Genomic DNA, 19099 nt, shown 5'->3' with positions numbered 1-19099 from the left:
AAATGTTGGTATGCTTGATGTTTTCCCAGAAGTCCCTGAAACTATCCTCATTTTTTCATTCTTTTTTTTCTTTTTGCTGTTCTCGTTGTGTGGGTTTAACTACTCTTATCTTCCACATTGCTGATCCATTCTTCTGCATTATCTAATCTGCTGTTGATCCTCTGTAGTGTGTTTTTCATTTCAGTTATTGTATTCTTCTGATTTGTTCATTTTTATATTTTCTCTTTGTTGATGTTCTTGTTGTGTTCTTCCATTCCTTTCCTGAGTATAGTGAGCATCTTTATGATCATTACTTTGAACTCTTTATCTAGCGGATTGCTTATTTCCATTTCATTTAGTTCTTTTCCTGAGATTTTTGTCTTATTCTTTCACTTGGAATGTGTTCTCTCATCTCCTCATTTTGCTTAACTCTCTGTGTTTGTTTTATGTATTAGGTAGATCAGTTTTACCTCCTAGTCTTGAAGAAGTGTCTTTGTATAGAGAGTATCCTTTGGCGCCAGTTAGCACAAAACCACCCTGTTCACTCAATCCAGGTACCCCCTGGGATATCCCCTGCGGGCCACATGCACCTTCCTGTTGAGGCTGAGCCACAGTTAGTGCAGACTTGCTGGTGTGTGAGGCTGGCCCCTCAAGGCAGGGGTCACTGGAGGAGAGGGGCTCTGGTGTTGCTCTGGCGTTGGCAGAGGCTTCCCCCGGGTGTGGGGGGGTGGGGAGTCCATAGGGGAATGCTGGAGTGTGGTGAGTAGTGCTAGCAAGGGAGATGGAGAGTGTCACAACTGTCTCTCACCACCACCGGGCCAACTAGGTAGAAGAGGGGGTGAAGAAAATTGTACCTGCCCACGCTTCCTTCCATGGAGAATGTTCCAGCAGATCTCTGCCCCTCTAGCACATGCCCTAAAATTAGTCAGTGAGTCTCCTTCACATGTAACCCCCACACTTTTCAAACTACTGCCTCTGCACTGGGATTTGGAGGGAGTAAAATTGTGAGAGCCCTTTAAGTATAGTCTGTTTCCTGCTGCCCTCCTAGACATAAGCCCTACTGGTTTTCAAAGCCAGATGTTATGGGGGCTCTGCTTCCTGGTGCAGGTCCTCTGAACTGAGGAACCCGGTGTGGGGCCTGGACCCCTCATTCCTCAGGGAGGACCTCTGTGGTTGCAATATCCCTCCCGTTTGTGGGTCACCATGCCAGGGGTGTGTGTCCTGACTAGACCTAATATTGCCTTGCCTCCTCATCTTGATGTGGCTTTTTCTTTATATTCTTAGTTGTGTAAAATCTTTTCTGCTAGTCTTCAGCTCATTTTCAGAGAGAGTTTTTCAGTATGTAGTCATGGTTCTGGGTTGTCCGTGGGAGAATGTGAACTCATGGTCTTCTTGCTCCACCATCTCGATCCTGCCTCCTAGAGGGAAACTTCTGGGGTGATTTTGATAGTGGTTATATGAGTATATATATATTTGCCAAAATTCATTGAATTCTACACCTAAAAATGGTTTTTCCTATATGTAAATTATACCTCAATAAACCAGACTTTTTAAAATTTCCATATTTGGAAGCAATTTATTGTCAGTACATTCAAGTCTGTAGATCAATGAACAGTTGTTGGATCCCTGAGAGAAGTGATTTCTCTTTGGCAGTTTTCGCTCCAGAAGCCTATGCCTTTTCTCATACATTTGATAGGTAAGCAGTCCTGTGGCTCTTCTCTACCCCCATTACATTAAAAATGCATTTCTGTTCCTCACACAGTCCACCTTCAGATCCTCGTCCTCCTTCTGCCATCTGACTCATTCCTCTGTTTTCCCCACCTTTCAGTAAGCAGACGTCTTCCGGTGGCCTGTACCTCCATCTCCCCTTGGCTAACTGTCTTCTCCCACCACTGATTGCGCAGTCCTTTGTACTCCCAATTTACCCATCAGCAGACCCGACCACTTCACAATACTGCTGTGTGCGGAGACGTTTTTGGTCTTGCAGTGGGTGGTCTTGAATCCAGTTGTGGCTCAGGTCAGAGGCTGAGTCCCTTCTCTACCCCCAACTCTAGACTACCAGCTGCCAGCCAGCACTCCAGTTTGCCAGTGACAAGTGGCAATGAAGAGGGGAGAGGAAGTTGTAACCCTGAGTCTGTATATCAAGAGGCTGTGTTTTGGGAACCCCAAATGTTCTTGGTTGCATTGGCACCGGTTCTGTCTCCCTAGAGATTTAATTCCATTCACCCTTGGCTATATTCCTGGAGAAACATTTACACGGTAATATGTGCTGCACCGCTTAAAATTGTTAATTGGAGATTGAATTACTTGTCAGCTTGTAAAAATGTAGTCCTCTCAGGTCAGGGAGGAGGGTGTCAGCAGCATGAGCAGATGAGCTATTGCAGTTTTTTCTTTCCCTTCCTCTTTTCTCCCCCTCCCTTTTCCTCTCTCATTTTCCTCCTTTCTTTTGTCCCTATTTTACCACTTTTTTCCTGCTCCCACTTATTTTTTTTCCGTATCTCTCTTTCTGCCTTAGCCAAACCTTTATCAATAACTTGACAGATCCCACAGTGACTCTAATATCTAGAATCATGAACGAGGTCCAGTAATGATAACTGCTTGGGAAATGTACAAAACCCCTCCTCACATCCTCTTGAGGGTGAAAATATTCTAACGAGAAGGAGGATTGCAGCAAGGACTCAGTTTGTATAGCCTAAATTCTTAGATGCAAGAGGAATTTTATACTTCCTGCTTCTTTAAATAGAAGATTGCCCTGACCCAAGAATTGTTTAAAGGGGGAAAGATTGGCTAAAGGGGGAAAAGCAGCAGATTTCATTTTTTATTCCATCGATATGCATCATTATTTTTCACATCTTCAGCACATGATTGCAAATATTTGCCTGTAAGTCTAAAGGCCCCCAACATAATGTGTATATCAGGACAAAGGCAGTTTTTTAAAAAATTGAGCTAAGTTGCATCTATGAAACTTGGAAATCTCAATGCCTGTGCTGACAGATAACCTGACAAGTAAATACTATACTTATTCAGTATTACATAGTGATTTCATTTGCACAAAACCTCACAATGCTCTGCCACTTCAGTCAAACGTCTGGAGCACTGGGGAAAGGAAGAACGTGTTTATCTTGATCTCCAAAAAGGGATTTAAGGGAGAGAGCAGGCGGTATATTAGACTGTTTTCATTGCCTGTCAGCTATGGTAAACCTGAGCTGTCTGCAGTGTCTCTAGATAAGCAGCAACAGCAGCAGAGGCCTTAGCATGTATGTATGACTGCATTCATTTGTACTTCTTCTGTATCTCGAAATTTCCAAAGGCCGTGTAGCGTCTTCGGTGGAGCCTTTAACAGTTGTGTCTCTGCTAATCACTGGCTTTTATGTGGCGCCCTTCATTCTCAGGTCTGCCAGCTGCAGTGAATGAAGGGCTGGATGAGACTTAAGTTTATACCGAGTGAATGAAGATCGTCTTTCCCCTCAGAGTCGGCCCTGTTCAGTTCTGTGGGGAGGGCACTCTTCGGCGGCGGCCCCTGACGTGGTGCCTGTTCCTAATGTTTTACGGTACTGCTTCTGCACCTAAACCCGGGGAGCAGCAACGTGGGGCCTCGGGAGCCACCTCTGTTAGAATGGTTCCTGTGTTGAAATATGATTACTGACGCTTGTTGGGAAGATAAATTAAAAGTTTGCATCACGCAGTAGAAAATGTGAGAAACGTAATTTGGGAAAATGGAAGATGGCCAGCAACTCGATCTGTGTAGCAATGTTTATGTCGCAGTTGAGAAGCTGATGAATAAAGCTCTCCTACTTCATGAAGATACTAAGTCAGTGAGGGTTGTTCACCCCACATTTTTCTGTGAAATGTTGGTAGGGCGACGCCCAAGAATAAAACAGTGGTACCGTCTATGTGGGCTCTTTTCTCTGCCTTCCTAGATGCTGATCGGGGTTTGCATAACTGTTCCAGCGTGATCATTTCAGAGTTAGGCAGAATGGATTTTGTCCTAGCCCAGATCCTGCTTCTTTGGTTGAAGCTTTTGTTGTGAAGTATTCTAAAATCATTAAAACCACTTGAGTCAGCAACGACCCCTATAAATCAGGAGCGATTGTGTGCACCCTCATTCTACTGGTGCCTGCTCCGAACATACGGTCATTGAAGATGAACCGGAGGGTACTGCTTTCCCGTCACCGATTGTAAAGTAGCTATGATTGTTAGCGTTTGGTTGTGATTAGTGAAGCAGGTTTCATTTCTGCGGGTCCTTCCCTCCCCACCCCCACCCCCTAAGACAGGGCTGGTCAGAGAGAGCCATTTGGAGGCTCTGTTAGTCTAGCCTCTAATTTTTCCCTTTTAATTCCCAAAGTAAATGAATTTTCTCACATGACAAACATTTCTTTAGTCCAGAAATAGTGTGCTTGGTTGTGGTAAGCCCTGGTTAGGTTTCTTGCTGAATCCAGTGTACAAATACTGCCTTTTCAGAACAATGCCAAAGCTTCAGAAGCTGAGTTTTGCTTGTAAAAGGAAGGTGTGCTAGGTGATTAAACTCTTGCTCCCTCCAGGTTTGTCTCCCATTAATTTATATGAATATGGGATGGAATGGGCAAGTGGCAGAGCCTCCGAGAGTAGCCCTGGTCCTGGATGCTCTTTTCTTTTTAAATGAGGGACAAAGATGTGTGAGGAAGATGTATTCGGACAGCTGCGCAGCTCTTGGTCTGCTTTGGTCCCTTTTGCCAAGATTGGTCCTTCTTTAATCCATCACTCATTTTGGAGGGATGTGAGGTTCTAAGAAGGTGGACATTATCAACTACTAGGAATAGTGTTTCCTAGGAAAGAAGACCATCTTTTTGAGTAGGAAACAGCCCCAGTTCTCCTCTAGGCAGCAAGGAGTTCTTGGCTCCTGACACAGATTGCAAATATCAGATATTCAGGGTCAGTGCAGTGTCTCCTTTTTATTTCTTTTTCCCCTTTCCAATTTTATTTTAATAATTAAAAATACTGCTGATCACACTGAATGACTTCTGGCAGAGAGGCGATCTGTCCCAGAAGGACCAGTTGTGGGCCATCGGGTTTATGACTTCCATAAAACCAGAGCCAGATCAGAGCATGGCCTCCCTGAGTGACAGGGTTTTTGCTTCCACCAGGGTCCCGCATCAACTGACTGCTTTGGATATTTGTTTTGGGTGGGTTTTTTGTTCTGTTTTGTTTCCTGATGCATGTGCGACTATACATGTGTGCACACATTTAAAGATATAAATGAAACAGGTATGTAATGCCCTCTGCCTGTTAGAAAGACTAAAGCCATCAAAATAACAAACGGCGTGTATTTGCTAGAATGTCAAAGTTATGAGTTTATTTTGTAATGATGTGCTCCTGCCTTCATGAGGTAAACTGGCCGTGGCGGAGGTGTTATTAGTAATATGGACTCAGTGGAGCAGAAAGCCGAGTGACCGAGAGATCAGTGTATCAGTCAGAGAGAGGGCAAATGGAAAGAGACAGCAGGAGAATGAGAAAGGAGCCACAGTGCCTGGGCTGAGATTAAAGACAGACTGAGAGGAGGAGGGGGAGCCCAGTGGTCACATACAGTCTCCCCTGTTCCTGGGGCTCCTTCAGAGGACTTGCCGGCATGTCGCTCAGCTCAGGGCTGTCTACAAAGACTGGTTCTCTGCACTTCCTTACCAAGGAAAGCACTTTGGCTTTCCATATTCCTTTCAGAAGACTCTCTTCCTCCCCTCCCAGCTGAAGTTCAGTGGAACGGAGGCCAGCTGGGTCACACTGAGGTGATGACTTTGGTGGCCAACTTCCTCATCCTTTTCAGGGACTTGATGTCAGGGCTGACCCAGCATGGAGGGAACATCTCAAAGCTCCTAACAGGAAGGGGCAAGATGGGAATATGCAGGTAGAACATGCTGGCCTTCCCTTTATTAGATTCTTCCCAGAGACTGAAAATGAAGGAAAGTTACTAAGGAAGCAAATTTGTGTTGTGGTTATTTTCTGAAGGAGGAGGGGAGAGGGAAGAGAAAAGGTAAAACACAGTAAGCGCTCTACAACTGTTTAGAGCTCTCCAGGGCTACCCTAGATGCCTGGCAATTACTACACACTCAGCAGTTGGCAGTAGTCCGTGGTCAGGCTGCCCGGCTTCCATTGCTGGGTCAGAAAACCTCCCTCCCTGAAAGAAATGATTAACCAGTCTTCTACGGGAAAAGAAACCCTACAATTTCCAAGTCCACGAATATTTTTTCTTCCTATTTTTTCTCCTTCTTTAAAGGAAACGTCCTGGTTTCCAATTGCAGGTGCCTTTCAACCTCACAGGGGTTAAACTCCTCCAGGAATATACCGGGGATAGAGGCCTTCTGTATTCCCTGGAACCTTGGGAGAGAAGGACAGAGGAGAGGCGGGCTTGGGTATAAATCACTGCCCTCCACTCAGCACACAAAGACGACTTTAAACTCAAGGGTTCATGTATGTATGAGATGCTTCCGGATTTTGCCAGCCTTAAGACTTGTGTGTGGGGACCAGCTTTAAAAATCAGATGTAAGGGGAAAAGTAATCCTTTTAAAAAAATTAGGGATGCAAACCTCACAGCATTTAAGTGAGACTTGTCACTGAAGATTGTCAAAAGACAGGCATGTTACCTCTGTGTATATGTGCAGCAATCCGCCGGCCTGCAGACGCTGGGGTAGCCTGCACCTCCGGGTCACAACCTCACCCCCCTCCCCCCCACGGTTCTAGGTGAGTCGAAGTGTGCTAACACCTGTCTGTGGCAGCTAGGAGGGAGAGGGAGAGGCTTGCTGGATTTTAAATTGCAACGGTATCTATGATTGTTCAAAAAAAGCCTTTTTTATTTTCTCAGCTTTCTTTTTAAGATAAATGTCCAGATAGTCCCTCCGAACAACCCACAGAGGCTGGAATCTGTGTCTTGTGAAGAAAAAAAACCCATTTTACTGAGAATCACAGAATAGACTTTGCCTTTATTTCTGTCAAGACAAGTGTCTTCTCTTGCTTGTTCCTCCAGGTCCTTGGGCGGGAGGTATATACCTCCAATAACCAGCTCGGGGGCATCCAGATCATGCACAACAATGGGGTGACCCACAGCATCGTTTGCGATGACTTCGAAGGGGTTTTCACTGTCCTGCACTGGCTGTCTTACATGCCAAAGGTGAGCACTTCCCAGCCAGCAGACAAAGCTCCCAGCACCTGGCCTTCCCACTGCAGCTCACGCGGCCTCTTTGTTTGAGGTCTCCTCTTTATGGTGGAGAAACTGTTTAATGAAATATTCCTCTGTAACTTACTGGTTTCTCTTTTCCTTGCAACCATCTTTGGGCTTCTACCTTTAAAATGCCTTTGGATTCCATTGGTTAGGCCCCTTTCCAATGTTTTCCCCAGTCACAGAAGCCTTGATGGCCTCTCTGGGCTCAGATCACTGGGTTTTCTCTTTCATAATAGCCATCCGTCCCCCTGGGAAGCTTCCCATCAAGTGTGGGTACACGGAAATCAAGAGTCAGAATGTACCACTTTTTGCCAGGCTCCTACATGAGACTTGAGACCTGGGCATGTTCTCAGGGCTTGGCATACAGCCGGGATGCCTGTAGCTGATGACTGGGACGGATGGGTACGATTCTGTATTTGGTACCTACTGTCCTTGTAACGACTGTGGCTGCATCAGGACCATGGGCCTGCTGTTTTCACTGATTGCTGTGCTCTTTCCTCCCAACCACTTTTAGAGTGTGTGCAGTTCAGTTCCTCTCCTGAACTCCAAGGATCCTATAGATAGAATCATCGAGTTTGTTCCCACGAAGGCCCCATATGATCCTCGATGGATGCTAGCAGGCCGACCTCACCCAAGTAGGTATATATTTGAGGGTCCGGTAGTACCCTGGCCCTCAGGTTGTCAGTCTTCCTTTTAATCACTAACCAATTGCTGCACAACAGTATGTGACAAAACAGAGCTACTAAAGGAGCAGTGCAAATGAGACAAATCTTTAAAACAGCTCTCTGAAGATCAAGGTGGAAAATCCTTCAAGAACAAATGAGAACCAAATGAAATTAGATGTATAAGTCAGTCACTGAGGCATACGCAGGGCAGTCACTAATACATTCCTTCTGTTAATTCTGTTATTAAAGCACTTATTACTTAACAGGTTCAAATACTTTAAAACAGTTAAATCTAAGCAATAAAGTCATAGAACCTTTGACCGTCTAGGCTCTGTAAACAGAGATTAATCAGATCAGTTTTAGAAAAGGTATTTGGCCCTTTGGTGTGGAACGTGACTGCACTCTTCTCGGCAAGCTATTTCCGAGCATGCACCCTGCACGTACCCTTCTTTTTTTATGATATTGGTAAAAGTACTGGTACTTGCTTTAGTTATTAATGTAAGGTTACTTTGTAAGATCATCATTCACGAAGAGATTGTCCAGAACTCTTAATTTTATAAATATATCGAGTGAGAACAAACCTTTCCCACGTGTTTATGTAATACATCACTCTGTCTTATGGCTGGTTTTACCTATCTTTAAAACAAAAACAAAACAGAGGAAAAGGGGTGTCTCCAGGTAAGGTGAGTGTACATTCGTGTTTGTCGGTCCATTAAGCTGTTTGAACAAACCTTTGCTGGTCAGGTGGTTCTTTTGTGAAGCCCCAAATCCCTCTGCTACATTTTGCATCTATTTTTTTTCAGGTTGTTTGAGAAGGTGTTTGTTCTTTTTTTGCATATTTATTGCAACTATTTCAAAGAAAGCAAGTGCAGAAAATAATTCATTAAATTTAAGAGTCACTGTGATTTTGTTGAAAGGAAAAAGAAGTCTGCATAAGGAAGACTTAAACCTTTGTCAGTACCCACTCTGAGCTAGGTGGGACTACAAAGCACTTCCGTATACATTATCTTATTTGGGCTCTCTACTTCTCAGAGATAAAAAGAGATTACCACTTCACAAGCCCAGAGAAGTTAAGTGATTTGTGCAAGGTCACACAGCTATTACTTAGGAATTAGGGCTTAATCTACAGCCCAACTATAGATAGTATAGAAAAATCACGAGAGGAATTTTAATTTAAAATTTTACCTATTGTCTTCAATGCCTTTTCTTGCTGCTCTTGATAAAACTAGTTTTTCTTACATAGCCAGAAAAATCACCATAGTAATCTCCCTACCTCTCATTTGTATGATTATGATAAGAACTATGAACCTAAAACACCTGTCAGCCTTAAAATCCAGTACTTTTCTGGGAGAATTCAGAGCAGGAATCTGTGAGTCCTCCTGGGAATCATCCGGGGAGGAGGTGGGTGCATCTTAGCTGGCTTCTAAATTCTACATCTGAACTGAACACAACGTGTTCTTTGGGGGATCGGGGGGTGAAGTCTACCTACACTAGCCATAGCCCACCAGTGAGTCCCCTCCCCCAATCAACATACAAGGCAGGAGGGTTTTTAAAGAAACCCTTCCATTTTGATGAATTCTGTTGTTCCAAATCATTCTTAATTGAAGTAAGAATCATAAAATGATCCAAGCATATGAGGTTACAATTTCAGTATCCTGATGCACTTAGAAGTTTGATTTAGAACCTTCATCAAAATTTGAGCCCTCTTTCGTGGGGTGAACAGATGTGTGTGTATGTAGGTGGGCATTATCCTGGCCATTATTAATGAGATCCACAGAATAAAATGAAATTTGTGATAAACTAAGTTTTCTGTTTTTGGGATAATATTTTTTCATCGACTCCCTAGTAATTCATCCTGCTGTCTGTGCACAGCTAACGCTCGCTCCCAAATCGAGTGACTTCAGATTTTAATTTAGTGGAAGCGTTAAAGAAAGCAGATGATTCCCTGTGATAAGTTAAAGCAGATATCTTCTAGGTGAAAAGTTAAAGTCATTTATTAGAGGAGATAGTGCTGTGATATTCTTCAAACTGACGCCCAACACGAGACCAGAATCTAAACGATCAGCTTTGGGCTCACGATAGAGAGATAATTTTGAAATGGATGATCACATTTTACACTGGGGCCATAGAGGCAAGGAATGTAGAACACAGTAATTACAAATTTAGTCTTGATAAAACACTCTCCATCCTGTTTAAGTCAGCGGAGGTTAGCTTGCTCGGATCTCCACTTTTAATTGGTTTTGGACTTGGGTTTTTAGGGGGCGGAGGGCCATGTTCAAATTAGAAGGATCACTGAGAAACCGTGAGCTGAGGGGCAAGCTAGGAAACAGTTATTTGCAGAAGCTTTTATGGGGCCTTGGTCAAACACGGATACCTGTGGAACAAAAGTTTTTTTCTTAACCTACGATGTCGAAAGTTACGTTTCTTGCCACCGAAGGAAATTCTGTGTGCAGGGGAGGTTAATGACGTTAAGTGTGTGCATCTTAACCGTTGTATTTTTGCTGTGTGTCAAGAGTATATGGGCATGGCCCTTTCTTGTAGAAAGATTATACTTTTTCAGCTGTAAGTAAAGTGGACGTATCTTGTTGCTTTTTTTAGCAGAGAAGCCAAGTCCCTTTTCTTTTCCCCAAATTTGGGTCCTCATCTGATCATTAATACTTACAATTGGCTGTCTTCAGCTTTCCATTAAAAAAAGTCTGTGGAATCAAACAAAACTGTAAGCTAAGTTTTAAAATAGAAATAGACATTTTGAAAACACTTTAATGACTTGGCTGCCTTTTGACAAATGTTTGGAGCGTTTTGAAAAAAACCAAGTTATTTATTTAAAAGCATGCAAACTCTCTGCTAGCTGAACCCCATCGTTTAACAATAAATGATGCTTTTGCTGATAAATGATTCTTTTTATGCAGACTAGCAAATGAAATAGGAGATGGTGTCTGAAGGCAGATGAGCATTCAGCTGCGTAATGCCTGCATCTATTATAATATGGTTAAAAACAACAACAACCTCCCCAAAACAGTCCCCCAAATCCAACCTTAAATTTGCCAGTTCCAGTGCTTTTTCAGTGGATTGACGGTCTTTATTCCCTTTGTCCTCTTTCCTTCCCTTCTGTAGCCCAGAAAGGTCAGTGGTTGAGTGGATTTTTTGACTATGGATCTTTCTCAGAGATCATGCAGCCCTGGGCCCAGACTGTGGTGGTCGGCAGAGCCAGGTAAGGGTGCTCTTGTTTTGGAAACTCTTCTTCCTCCCAACTAAAAATAAGAAAGGAAGGGGCCATGACTATCGAGGTTTTTGGGTTATTGGGTTTTTTTTTGGTTTTGGTTTTGGTTTTGGTTTTTTTACCAATAATGTTCTCTTTGTCTAAACTTTCTAAGAATATTGGATTATAGACATGCCCAAGGCAGCATAACTGGAGTGCTGGTTCCCAGTAGTCATTTACTGTATCACTCCAACAATGCGTTTCATCTGAAGTCTGGTTTTCACATTTCCTTTTTGTAATACTGAAGGAAAAGCTCTTTGAGGGCTGTAAAGCCCAAATACAATAGCCACAGCCCACCAGTGACCTTCCCCTTCCCCAAAGACCTTTTTCTTTCTGAAGTAGGTGACAAATGAACCCGACTCCTCTACCTTGCCATGGAACCCAAAAGATCTATGTAACCTAGAAGAAGTTCCATCCTGGCATCAAGATTATTTAAGTGTAACAAATTCACGACACTGGCTTATCATCAGATTTGAATTGCAAAGAAAAAAGTTTACCTGAAACAGGAATGAGTAAAATAAACTGGAATAGATTTGCCGGGCTACCTCTATTTTTCAAATGGGAAATTGAAGTTTCTATTAAATTTTAATACCCACTCTAAGAAGTGCTTCACTCACCAGCAAGCTCTGCGCGAGATAATCTGTGGCGCTCGCTATAACGAGCACCTGCCAAGGCTGATCTTAATCTCGTTCTGCACTGCAGAGACATGCTGCCCTAGGGACCCACATCTGGAGCTCACCTTCCTCTCGGGGGCAATCAGTTTTCCTTATCTTGGTGAAAAGTGGCACCTGCTCAAGATTCTCAAACATGCCACATTGGGTTGAGATTTAGATTCTAGCCTTGAAAATAATTCTAGGCTTTGTGGTTCTCTCAGTACAGCAGGTCAGCACGTCTCACGCTGCCAATGACAAGGAGCCATCAGATGGCAAATCCAACAGACAGGATCTTCCACTGTGACTCAGAATAAGAGTCCGGCCTGGAGTCAGCCCAGACTGAAACTCACAGGGGCCAGCTCCCGTTTTCTGTCCCGTCTCAGGTCTTCTACCCTCACCACAGGCTTCTGGGGCCCAGTGAGAACTATTCTTTGTGCCTGGCAAAATTCCTACTGGGGAGGGGGCGTGGGGGTTGCACTAGAGAGAGAGCCCCCCTTTCCAGCATCAGTCGTTTTTTTTTTTTACAGAGGGTCCTCACATCACACTCAGACCAACTTTTTTGAAAATTTGCCTGTTACCTGTGCTGCTTCAGTGTCCCTGTCTGTTAAAAACATGACAGATTTTAAGCCACAGAAAGCGAAACCTTTGTGAAGGTCTTTTAAGATCCTCCCACGGGAAACAAGAGAATAATGCTTTACACTTATGATTGGAAGAAAAGGGATTGTTCTGTGAGCAAGATCAGTCAGCCTGGCTTTAGTTAGCTCCGCCATTGTTTATTGCAACCCTCACTCTGACTTCTTCCTTTCTTTCCATCTGATGAGTTCTGGGCTTCTTACTCCAAACACATACACATGCTCACAAGTATATAAAACACAAATGGAGCTAGCTTCTTTCAAAAGCAATGGCATTTCGAGAAATAAATATAAATGTATTCTTCTGGGATTGTTACTGTAAGTGCTGCCAAAACTCATCTTTGGTATGTATGTTTGGAATATGTGTGCTATTGGCTGTAAATTGTCTTTTATTATTCCATGGCACCTTGTCCAGGGACACACTATAAAACAAGATGTAGCATCTTCATGTGCTAGCCTGATAAAATTTATATGAAGTATAATAGAAAACAGAAGTTGTTCTGAGCTGTTTTCAAGTTCAATAAATAACTGTAATACTCGGATAAAGATGTTCTTTATTAGGTCACATGGGCCCTAATATATAAGTTATAAGTTACCGATTTAGGGTGGCTTTTGCAATTACAAGTTTCCAGTTGGATTGTTAATCATTGTGAACAGAAATATTTCTAAACCCTCCTGTGTACCTCCTGCTCGTTGTCTGGTTGTCTAGAGGGCTTTTGATTCTGATTCAGTGCAGGCAAGTGACAAGGGGGTGGGTGGTCCCCACTCAGGCCCCTGTCAGGCCTCTTGTGATGACAAGAATCCATTTCCAGTAGCCAGTGTAACAGCCAAAGACCATCCCTCATGGAAAAGTTTGTTATGGAGATGCTGTGGGGAATGAGAGACTATAACCCACCCCAGCCTCGGCCCCAAGGAATGCAGCTGAGCAAGTGAAGACTGAATCACGTTTTCCAGAGTAAGGACTCACCCTGTACCTGCAGCAGCTGCCACCCCTCCCCCCACAGTCACTCTCCCTCTCTTTCTTCCTGATGTTTACTAGGAAATCTTTCTGAGGATCAAGTTGGGAGGTGTCATGCAGCATAGATGCAGAGGCTTTGAGCTCCTGAAGAGTTCTTTAAATTAACATGTGGGAGATTAAATGCATACTTTCAATATAGATCACCTGTTTCACCGAGAGTAACGACTGCAAGTTATCCCTGTGCCACTGCTCTTTTCCAGAGAAAGAGAAAGTTAAGGGCTTATTTAACCACCTCTGTACCCTTGGCACATGTTTTTCATCATCTCCATAACACACCTACACATCACCCATTCGCATGCCCAGTGGGATTTCAGGCGCCTCCTACCTTTCAGACCTTTTCCCTCTGTCTTCACCAAAGAGATTCTCTAGAGCGAGCTGAGAAGTTTCATTTGGCCTCCACAGAAAATGGTGTGTGCGTTCACGCCTACGTGTATGAGCACACACATCCGGACTGTGGGGTCTAACTGCTGAGACTCCCCTAGGACAACCCTGGGTTTGAATGTATATGTGGTGGAGAGCAGGAGCGATTCTGAGGGTAGTCTCCTACCCCTAGAAGAGTTAGATTTCCCCCCTGTTCTCTGTATTTGCAGTTTCCAGTCTCCCCCCCCCCACACCCTAATCTTTTGATGTGGGTCTGGAAAAGAAATGACTGACTGACCTGTTTACATACGTTGGGTTCCTCTTTGGCTCATTTTTTATCAGGCTAGGAGGAATACCTGTGGGAGTGGTTGCCGTAGAAACCCGAACAGTGGAACTGAGTATCCCCGCTGATCCTGCAAACCTGGATTCTGAAGCCAAGGTTGGTAACCTCAAGTACCCTGTGCTTCTGTGCTCGGAGCTGGCTTTCCCTTCTGCAGAGCTTGTGGATATACTGGGGGCATTGCAAGCCACAAGTTTTGGAGGGAATGGTAGTCTGCATCCTTGAATAATTTCAGACTGTCATGTGTTCACTTTTAAGATGACTTTAAATGGGGGGCGCCTGGGTGGCGCAGTCGTTAAAGCGTCTGCCTTCGGCTCAGGGCGTGATCCTGGCGTACCGGGATCGAGTCCCACATCGGGCTCCTCCGCTGGGAGCCTGCTTCTTCCTCTCCCACTCCCCCTGCTGTGTTCCCTCTCTCACTGGCTGTCTCTCTGTCACATAAATAAATAAAATCTTTAAAAAAAAAAAAAAAAAAAAGATGACTTTAAATGGGGGGCTCCTGGGTGGCACAGCAGTTGAGCGTCTGCCTTTGGCTCGGGGCGTGATCCCGGGGTTCTAGGATCGAGCCCCACATCAGGCTCCTCCACTATGAGCCTGCTTCTTCCTCTCCCACTCCCCCTGCTTGTGTTGTCTCTCTCTCTGGCTGTCTCTCGCTGGCTGTCTCTAACTCTGTCAATTAAATAAAATCTTTAAAAAAAAAAAAAAGATGACTCTAAATGGACTACCAGCTAAATTCTACTAAAAAATTACTTAGGCCTTTGTAGTGGTCTTGTTGATGCTAGAGAACAGTCTGTGTTTGTTAGGGAGATGGTCTTACGGAAAGGCAGCTGAGGGCTCTTTGGTCCCAGATTCTCTGAAAACACACATGGGTGAGCTGTTACTAGAATTAAGAAGTCCGCCCTAATGGCAAATGTGAACACCACCACTCAGCTCTGTTTTAAAAGGGTAGATTATATTTTCACATCCTGACAAGAGTCAGAAAATGAGGGGTGGGAGGGACGAGGGAACAGGTTACTCAGCAGTGTCACACCAAGTGTCTGTTGACCAACCGTGGTACAGAGAATGCTTGTACTAAACAACGGGTCAGAGGACTGGAGACTGCATACAGTCGGCTTGTTTTGAGGACCACTGGAGTTGAGTGACTTACCGTTGCCCTCAGGAAGCCTACAATGAGGATTCCCGAGACTGCGTTCTTCCATTAGAAGCAGCAAGGTTTCCTCTTCCTGACTGAGGAGTGGTGGTGTAATCAGGACTTAAAAAGTAGAGTATTTAACAAAGTCGGAGATCCAGGGTCCTTTCTTCTTTTTGACTTCAAAGATGATCCTCTCGATGAACGACAGTTTCTGTCTGTCTGCGTTGGTTGAGTTTTTAAAGTAAACAAGTACAATCTTGTTCACCTTGTCGAAATTCCTCCTCAAACTCTGTTGTTAATCGTGTCTTCCTTTTTGACTTTCCCCCATAGATAATCCAGCAGGCTGGCCAGGTTTGGTTCCCAGACTCTGCGTTTAAGACCTATCAGGCTATCAAGGACTTCAACCGTGAAGGGCTGCCTCTCATGGTCTTTGCCAATTGGAGAGGCTTCTCTGGTGGGATGAAAGGTAATTGGCCTGGCCCTGGGCTGGAGGGGCATAACTGTACAGCACAGGGAGGGAGGGTTCACACTGGGCAGAGCCAACAGGTGTCCTGACAGTCCGTCACCCTAGGCTTTTGGGGATTATACTTCCTCTGAAATACATCTTCTGAGTTGCAGCGTGAGTGCACACATACTGTATGTTTTTCAGTTCCATACAAAATTTCAGAACAGTCTACTAGTGTGATCTAGATGGGCTGCTGTTGTGGATTTAGCTGTCACAGGTGAATGATGGACTGTTTCGATGGTCCTGGTGAATTGTGATCGTGCTAGCCTCTGTCCCTCTTTTCTGGGCATGATCTTTGTTGATGCTGTGCTCTAACGCTCTATCATGCCTGAGGTAGATACTGAAATTAGCCTTCACCAGAAGAAAACAAACAAATTCTGTACCAGAAGCTGTTCTTTGTGGTAATTTGTGGTGTATTTTATTATTATCCAACAACAGCCCTGGGCCGGTGGCTCCAGCATATTAGACCATTATTATACAGGCTCTGTTCTGTGCTATGGGAATCACTTAGTGATGTAGGCAGCTAGTATCACCGTTTACTGAGAATCCTCCCTGTGCAGAGCCACCGTGGATGGTTCAGGGGCACCAAAGGAAATTCTTTCTCCCTCTCATAGCAGCGAAGCTCTCTCTCCAGTGGCTAGAGATTGGTGGCCATGCTGGGGCCAGAGACTACTTACCAGGAGGGGATGAATACACTGGTCAATGTCAACTTTGTTCGCTGGGGGACACCTGAAGGTTCTGAAGTAGTAGAATGAATTAGGGGAACGGAAGGAGGGAGGAGTTGGCAGTGCTGGAGTAGAGTGTATAAAAAGGACATTTTATACGTCCTTCTCTCCTCAGAGATAAGGACGTATAAAATGTGAAACAATGAACCCAGAAATAGCTTGGGGCAGGAGCATCTCTCACTCTGAGGGAGGAAAAGCCTGAGAAAGTTACCCTTTTATAGATGATCAGCTGTGTGTGAAGAAAGATTCGAACCTTGTGCCAACAACTTTCCCTTCACCTGGCTCGGAAAAGCCCTGGACGGCCAGGCTTCCCTGGCAAAATACAGAAGACTAGGGTGGTTTTTCTTTTCTTTTTTTAAGCTGTAAAGTTCCCCTTTGCCCATATTTGCTGGAGAACTACCACATTTTGTACTTTTCTTGGGGGAGACTTGGGCTGTACGTGCAAATTAATGTTTGTATATTTTTATAGACTCTCAGGTGAATTATTTTATGACGAAGAGAATAAATCAGTGGAAATGCCATGCGATGTTGAAAGCATAGGTTAAACAAGTCAGTCCTGCACATTTTTATTGAGTTCCTATGTATAGCACCTCTGCTAGCTACTTCTGAGAAAACAAAACTGAGTCAGCGACAGACATTGCCTCAAGGAGTCGAGAAAAATGTCTTGAACAGAATACTACGGTGTTGAAAAGAGTATGATACTGTCCTGAAGTGGTTTTTTTCCGGGGGAGGAGCCTGAAAGGCCTTTCATTCATATACGTGAGGTTTATTTGGCATCCAGTTTCACTTGATCCCAGATTTCTTGGCTGGAAGATTTACATTAAGACTTTGAGAAGGCAATGCTGGTACTCCTTAGTTACCCCTCTTCCCAGGGGCCATCGGGAATTCACTCTTCCTGACATTACTTAGGAGTAAGCCAGCCTGGCTCTTTTGTCCTAAGGAGTTCAGAGTTCAGAAGTTTGCCGCTTGTAGGAAAAGCCTGAGCCCTGCTGCATGTTCTGGCTCAGGCCCAGATTGGCTGCTAGCCATGTAACAATAAGAACGACAACAATTAAGATTTGTTGAGCTCCTTTTACCAGAGGCTGTGCTAACCATTTCACACGCACTATCATCACAGAATCATCACAAGCCCTTCTAAGGGGTAGGCTATACTATTTATTGGCATTTTATATACACTGAGACTTAGGTAAAGTAAATTTCCCAAGATCTTTTAGCGAAAAAATGACAGAGCTGGGAGAGGAACGCAGATCCGTCTGGCTTCCTGTAGCACAGTTGGCTGAGTTTAGAGCCTAGGACCAAGCCAGCTCTACTAGGACATCTCTAGAATAGACTGTGTAGGTTCCTGAGAAAGTTATTAGCCACCCACCTGCCCTCTGCTTTGAAGTTGTTCTTGGTTATTGTGACAAGAAACTTCAAGAGTTCAGATAGGAGTTGTATATTTTTTTTATTGCCACAAAATACACATAATATTTATCATTTTAACCATCTGTGACTGTACAATTTAGTGGCATTAAATATATACACAGTGTTACATAACCGTCAGCACTAAATATACCCCAAACCTTTTCATCATCCATGACATAAAATCTGTACCCATTAAACAATAAATTCCCCATCCCCCTACTCCCCTGCCCCTGGTCAAAAATGAGTTACTGGCCCGGTATAGACGAGGGCCAGTTCTGCCTTCTGAATCTTGGTGCTGCTGCATCCGTTCACACATCACTTAAGATAAATAAGCTTTGGGGAAGATAGAGATCAGTGTGAACGTAGGAGGGGAAAGAACATCGCCTTTCATATTTACATACAGGTCAGGATGTTTTCTACATATTATCTCATGTAAAGGGACCTAAGCTGAGAGTCATTCCATATCCCTTGGGGAGATGTTTGCAGTTTTGGTTTCAATACTGGCTGGGGATTATGCAGGGAGGGAAAATAAACAATTATGCCATCCCTCAGTGCACACAAACACACAGCCAGGAGCCGACTGCACTGTGGGTAAAATGACTCCAAAATTGTGTGTAATGAGTAGGAAAAGATTAGAGACAGCTCTTGCTATGCTGAAAATTGACATTAGTGGAGGGAAAAAAAAAACTCTTTACTAGTCAGCCTAGGAGGTCTAATTCGAGCAGTAAAAATATAAATAAATAAATAAAAGTATGTCAAGATGGTATTGGTGCTTTTTTTCCAATGAGTTCTATCTGGCCGGAAGGCTATTCAGCATAATGCAAAATTAAATTATAAAAACTGGCTGAATATTTAGATGGAAGAGCCATTTGGAAGCAGTTTATTTAGACGAACCGGCAATGACCCACAACAGGGAGACATCAAGCGTGAAATTTACTAGAAATTAGCACCAGGGTCCCAGCCTCAGCATGAATAGCTTGATAGGATGCAAATCCCAGTGATATTAAGCTGCCTCACTGCTGGTGCTACAGGGTCACTCTCAGTTGGCTTTTCATGTTATACTTATTATTTTTTCCTGGGACAGGTTATAAATAACAATAAAAAAACATTTATTGAAAACTTTAACTGGAATGAAAGTCTATTTTAAAGTCTCTGATTACTCGGTTGTCGAAATACTGTGTCAGCCGGCCATAATGAACTGATGAGACACGTTATGTATGTGCGGCTTGTGTGTGTCT

At 43.9% G+C, this 19099-nt stretch overlaps 1 protein-coding gene across 9 annotated transcripts in view; it reads left to right on the top strand.

Annotated features, from left to right (window-relative positions):
- ACACA (acetyl-CoA carboxylase alpha) overlaps positions 1 to 19099 on the top strand; it is a 280609-nt gene that overhangs the window by 231602 nt on the left and 29908 nt on the right. For all 9 annotated transcript variants that reach the window (XM_045773207.2, XM_045773206.2, XM_045773203.2 and 6 more), the window contains 5 exons: positions 6974 to 7117; positions 7683 to 7803; positions 10948 to 11044; positions 14098 to 14194; positions 15558 to 15693. In XM_045773207.2, coding sequence (XP_045629163.1) covers positions 6974 to 7117; positions 7683 to 7803; positions 10948 to 11044; positions 14098 to 14194; positions 15558 to 15693 — 595 coding nt within the window. The remainder of the gene's footprint in view (positions 1 to 6973; positions 7118 to 7682; positions 7804 to 10947; positions 11045 to 14097; positions 14195 to 15557; positions 15694 to 19099) is intronic.

This window comes from Ursus americanus, chromosome 23 (genome assembly GCF_024610735.1).
Source record: "Ursus americanus isolate L20-20 chromosome 23, mUrsAme1.1.p, whole genome shotgun sequence".
Classification (NCBI taxonomy): Eukaryota; Metazoa; Chordata; class Mammalia; order Carnivora; family Ursidae; genus Ursus; species Ursus americanus.
The sequence above is the reverse complement of the archived record's forward strand: the minus strand, read 5'-3'. Positions and strand labels throughout refer to the sequence as shown.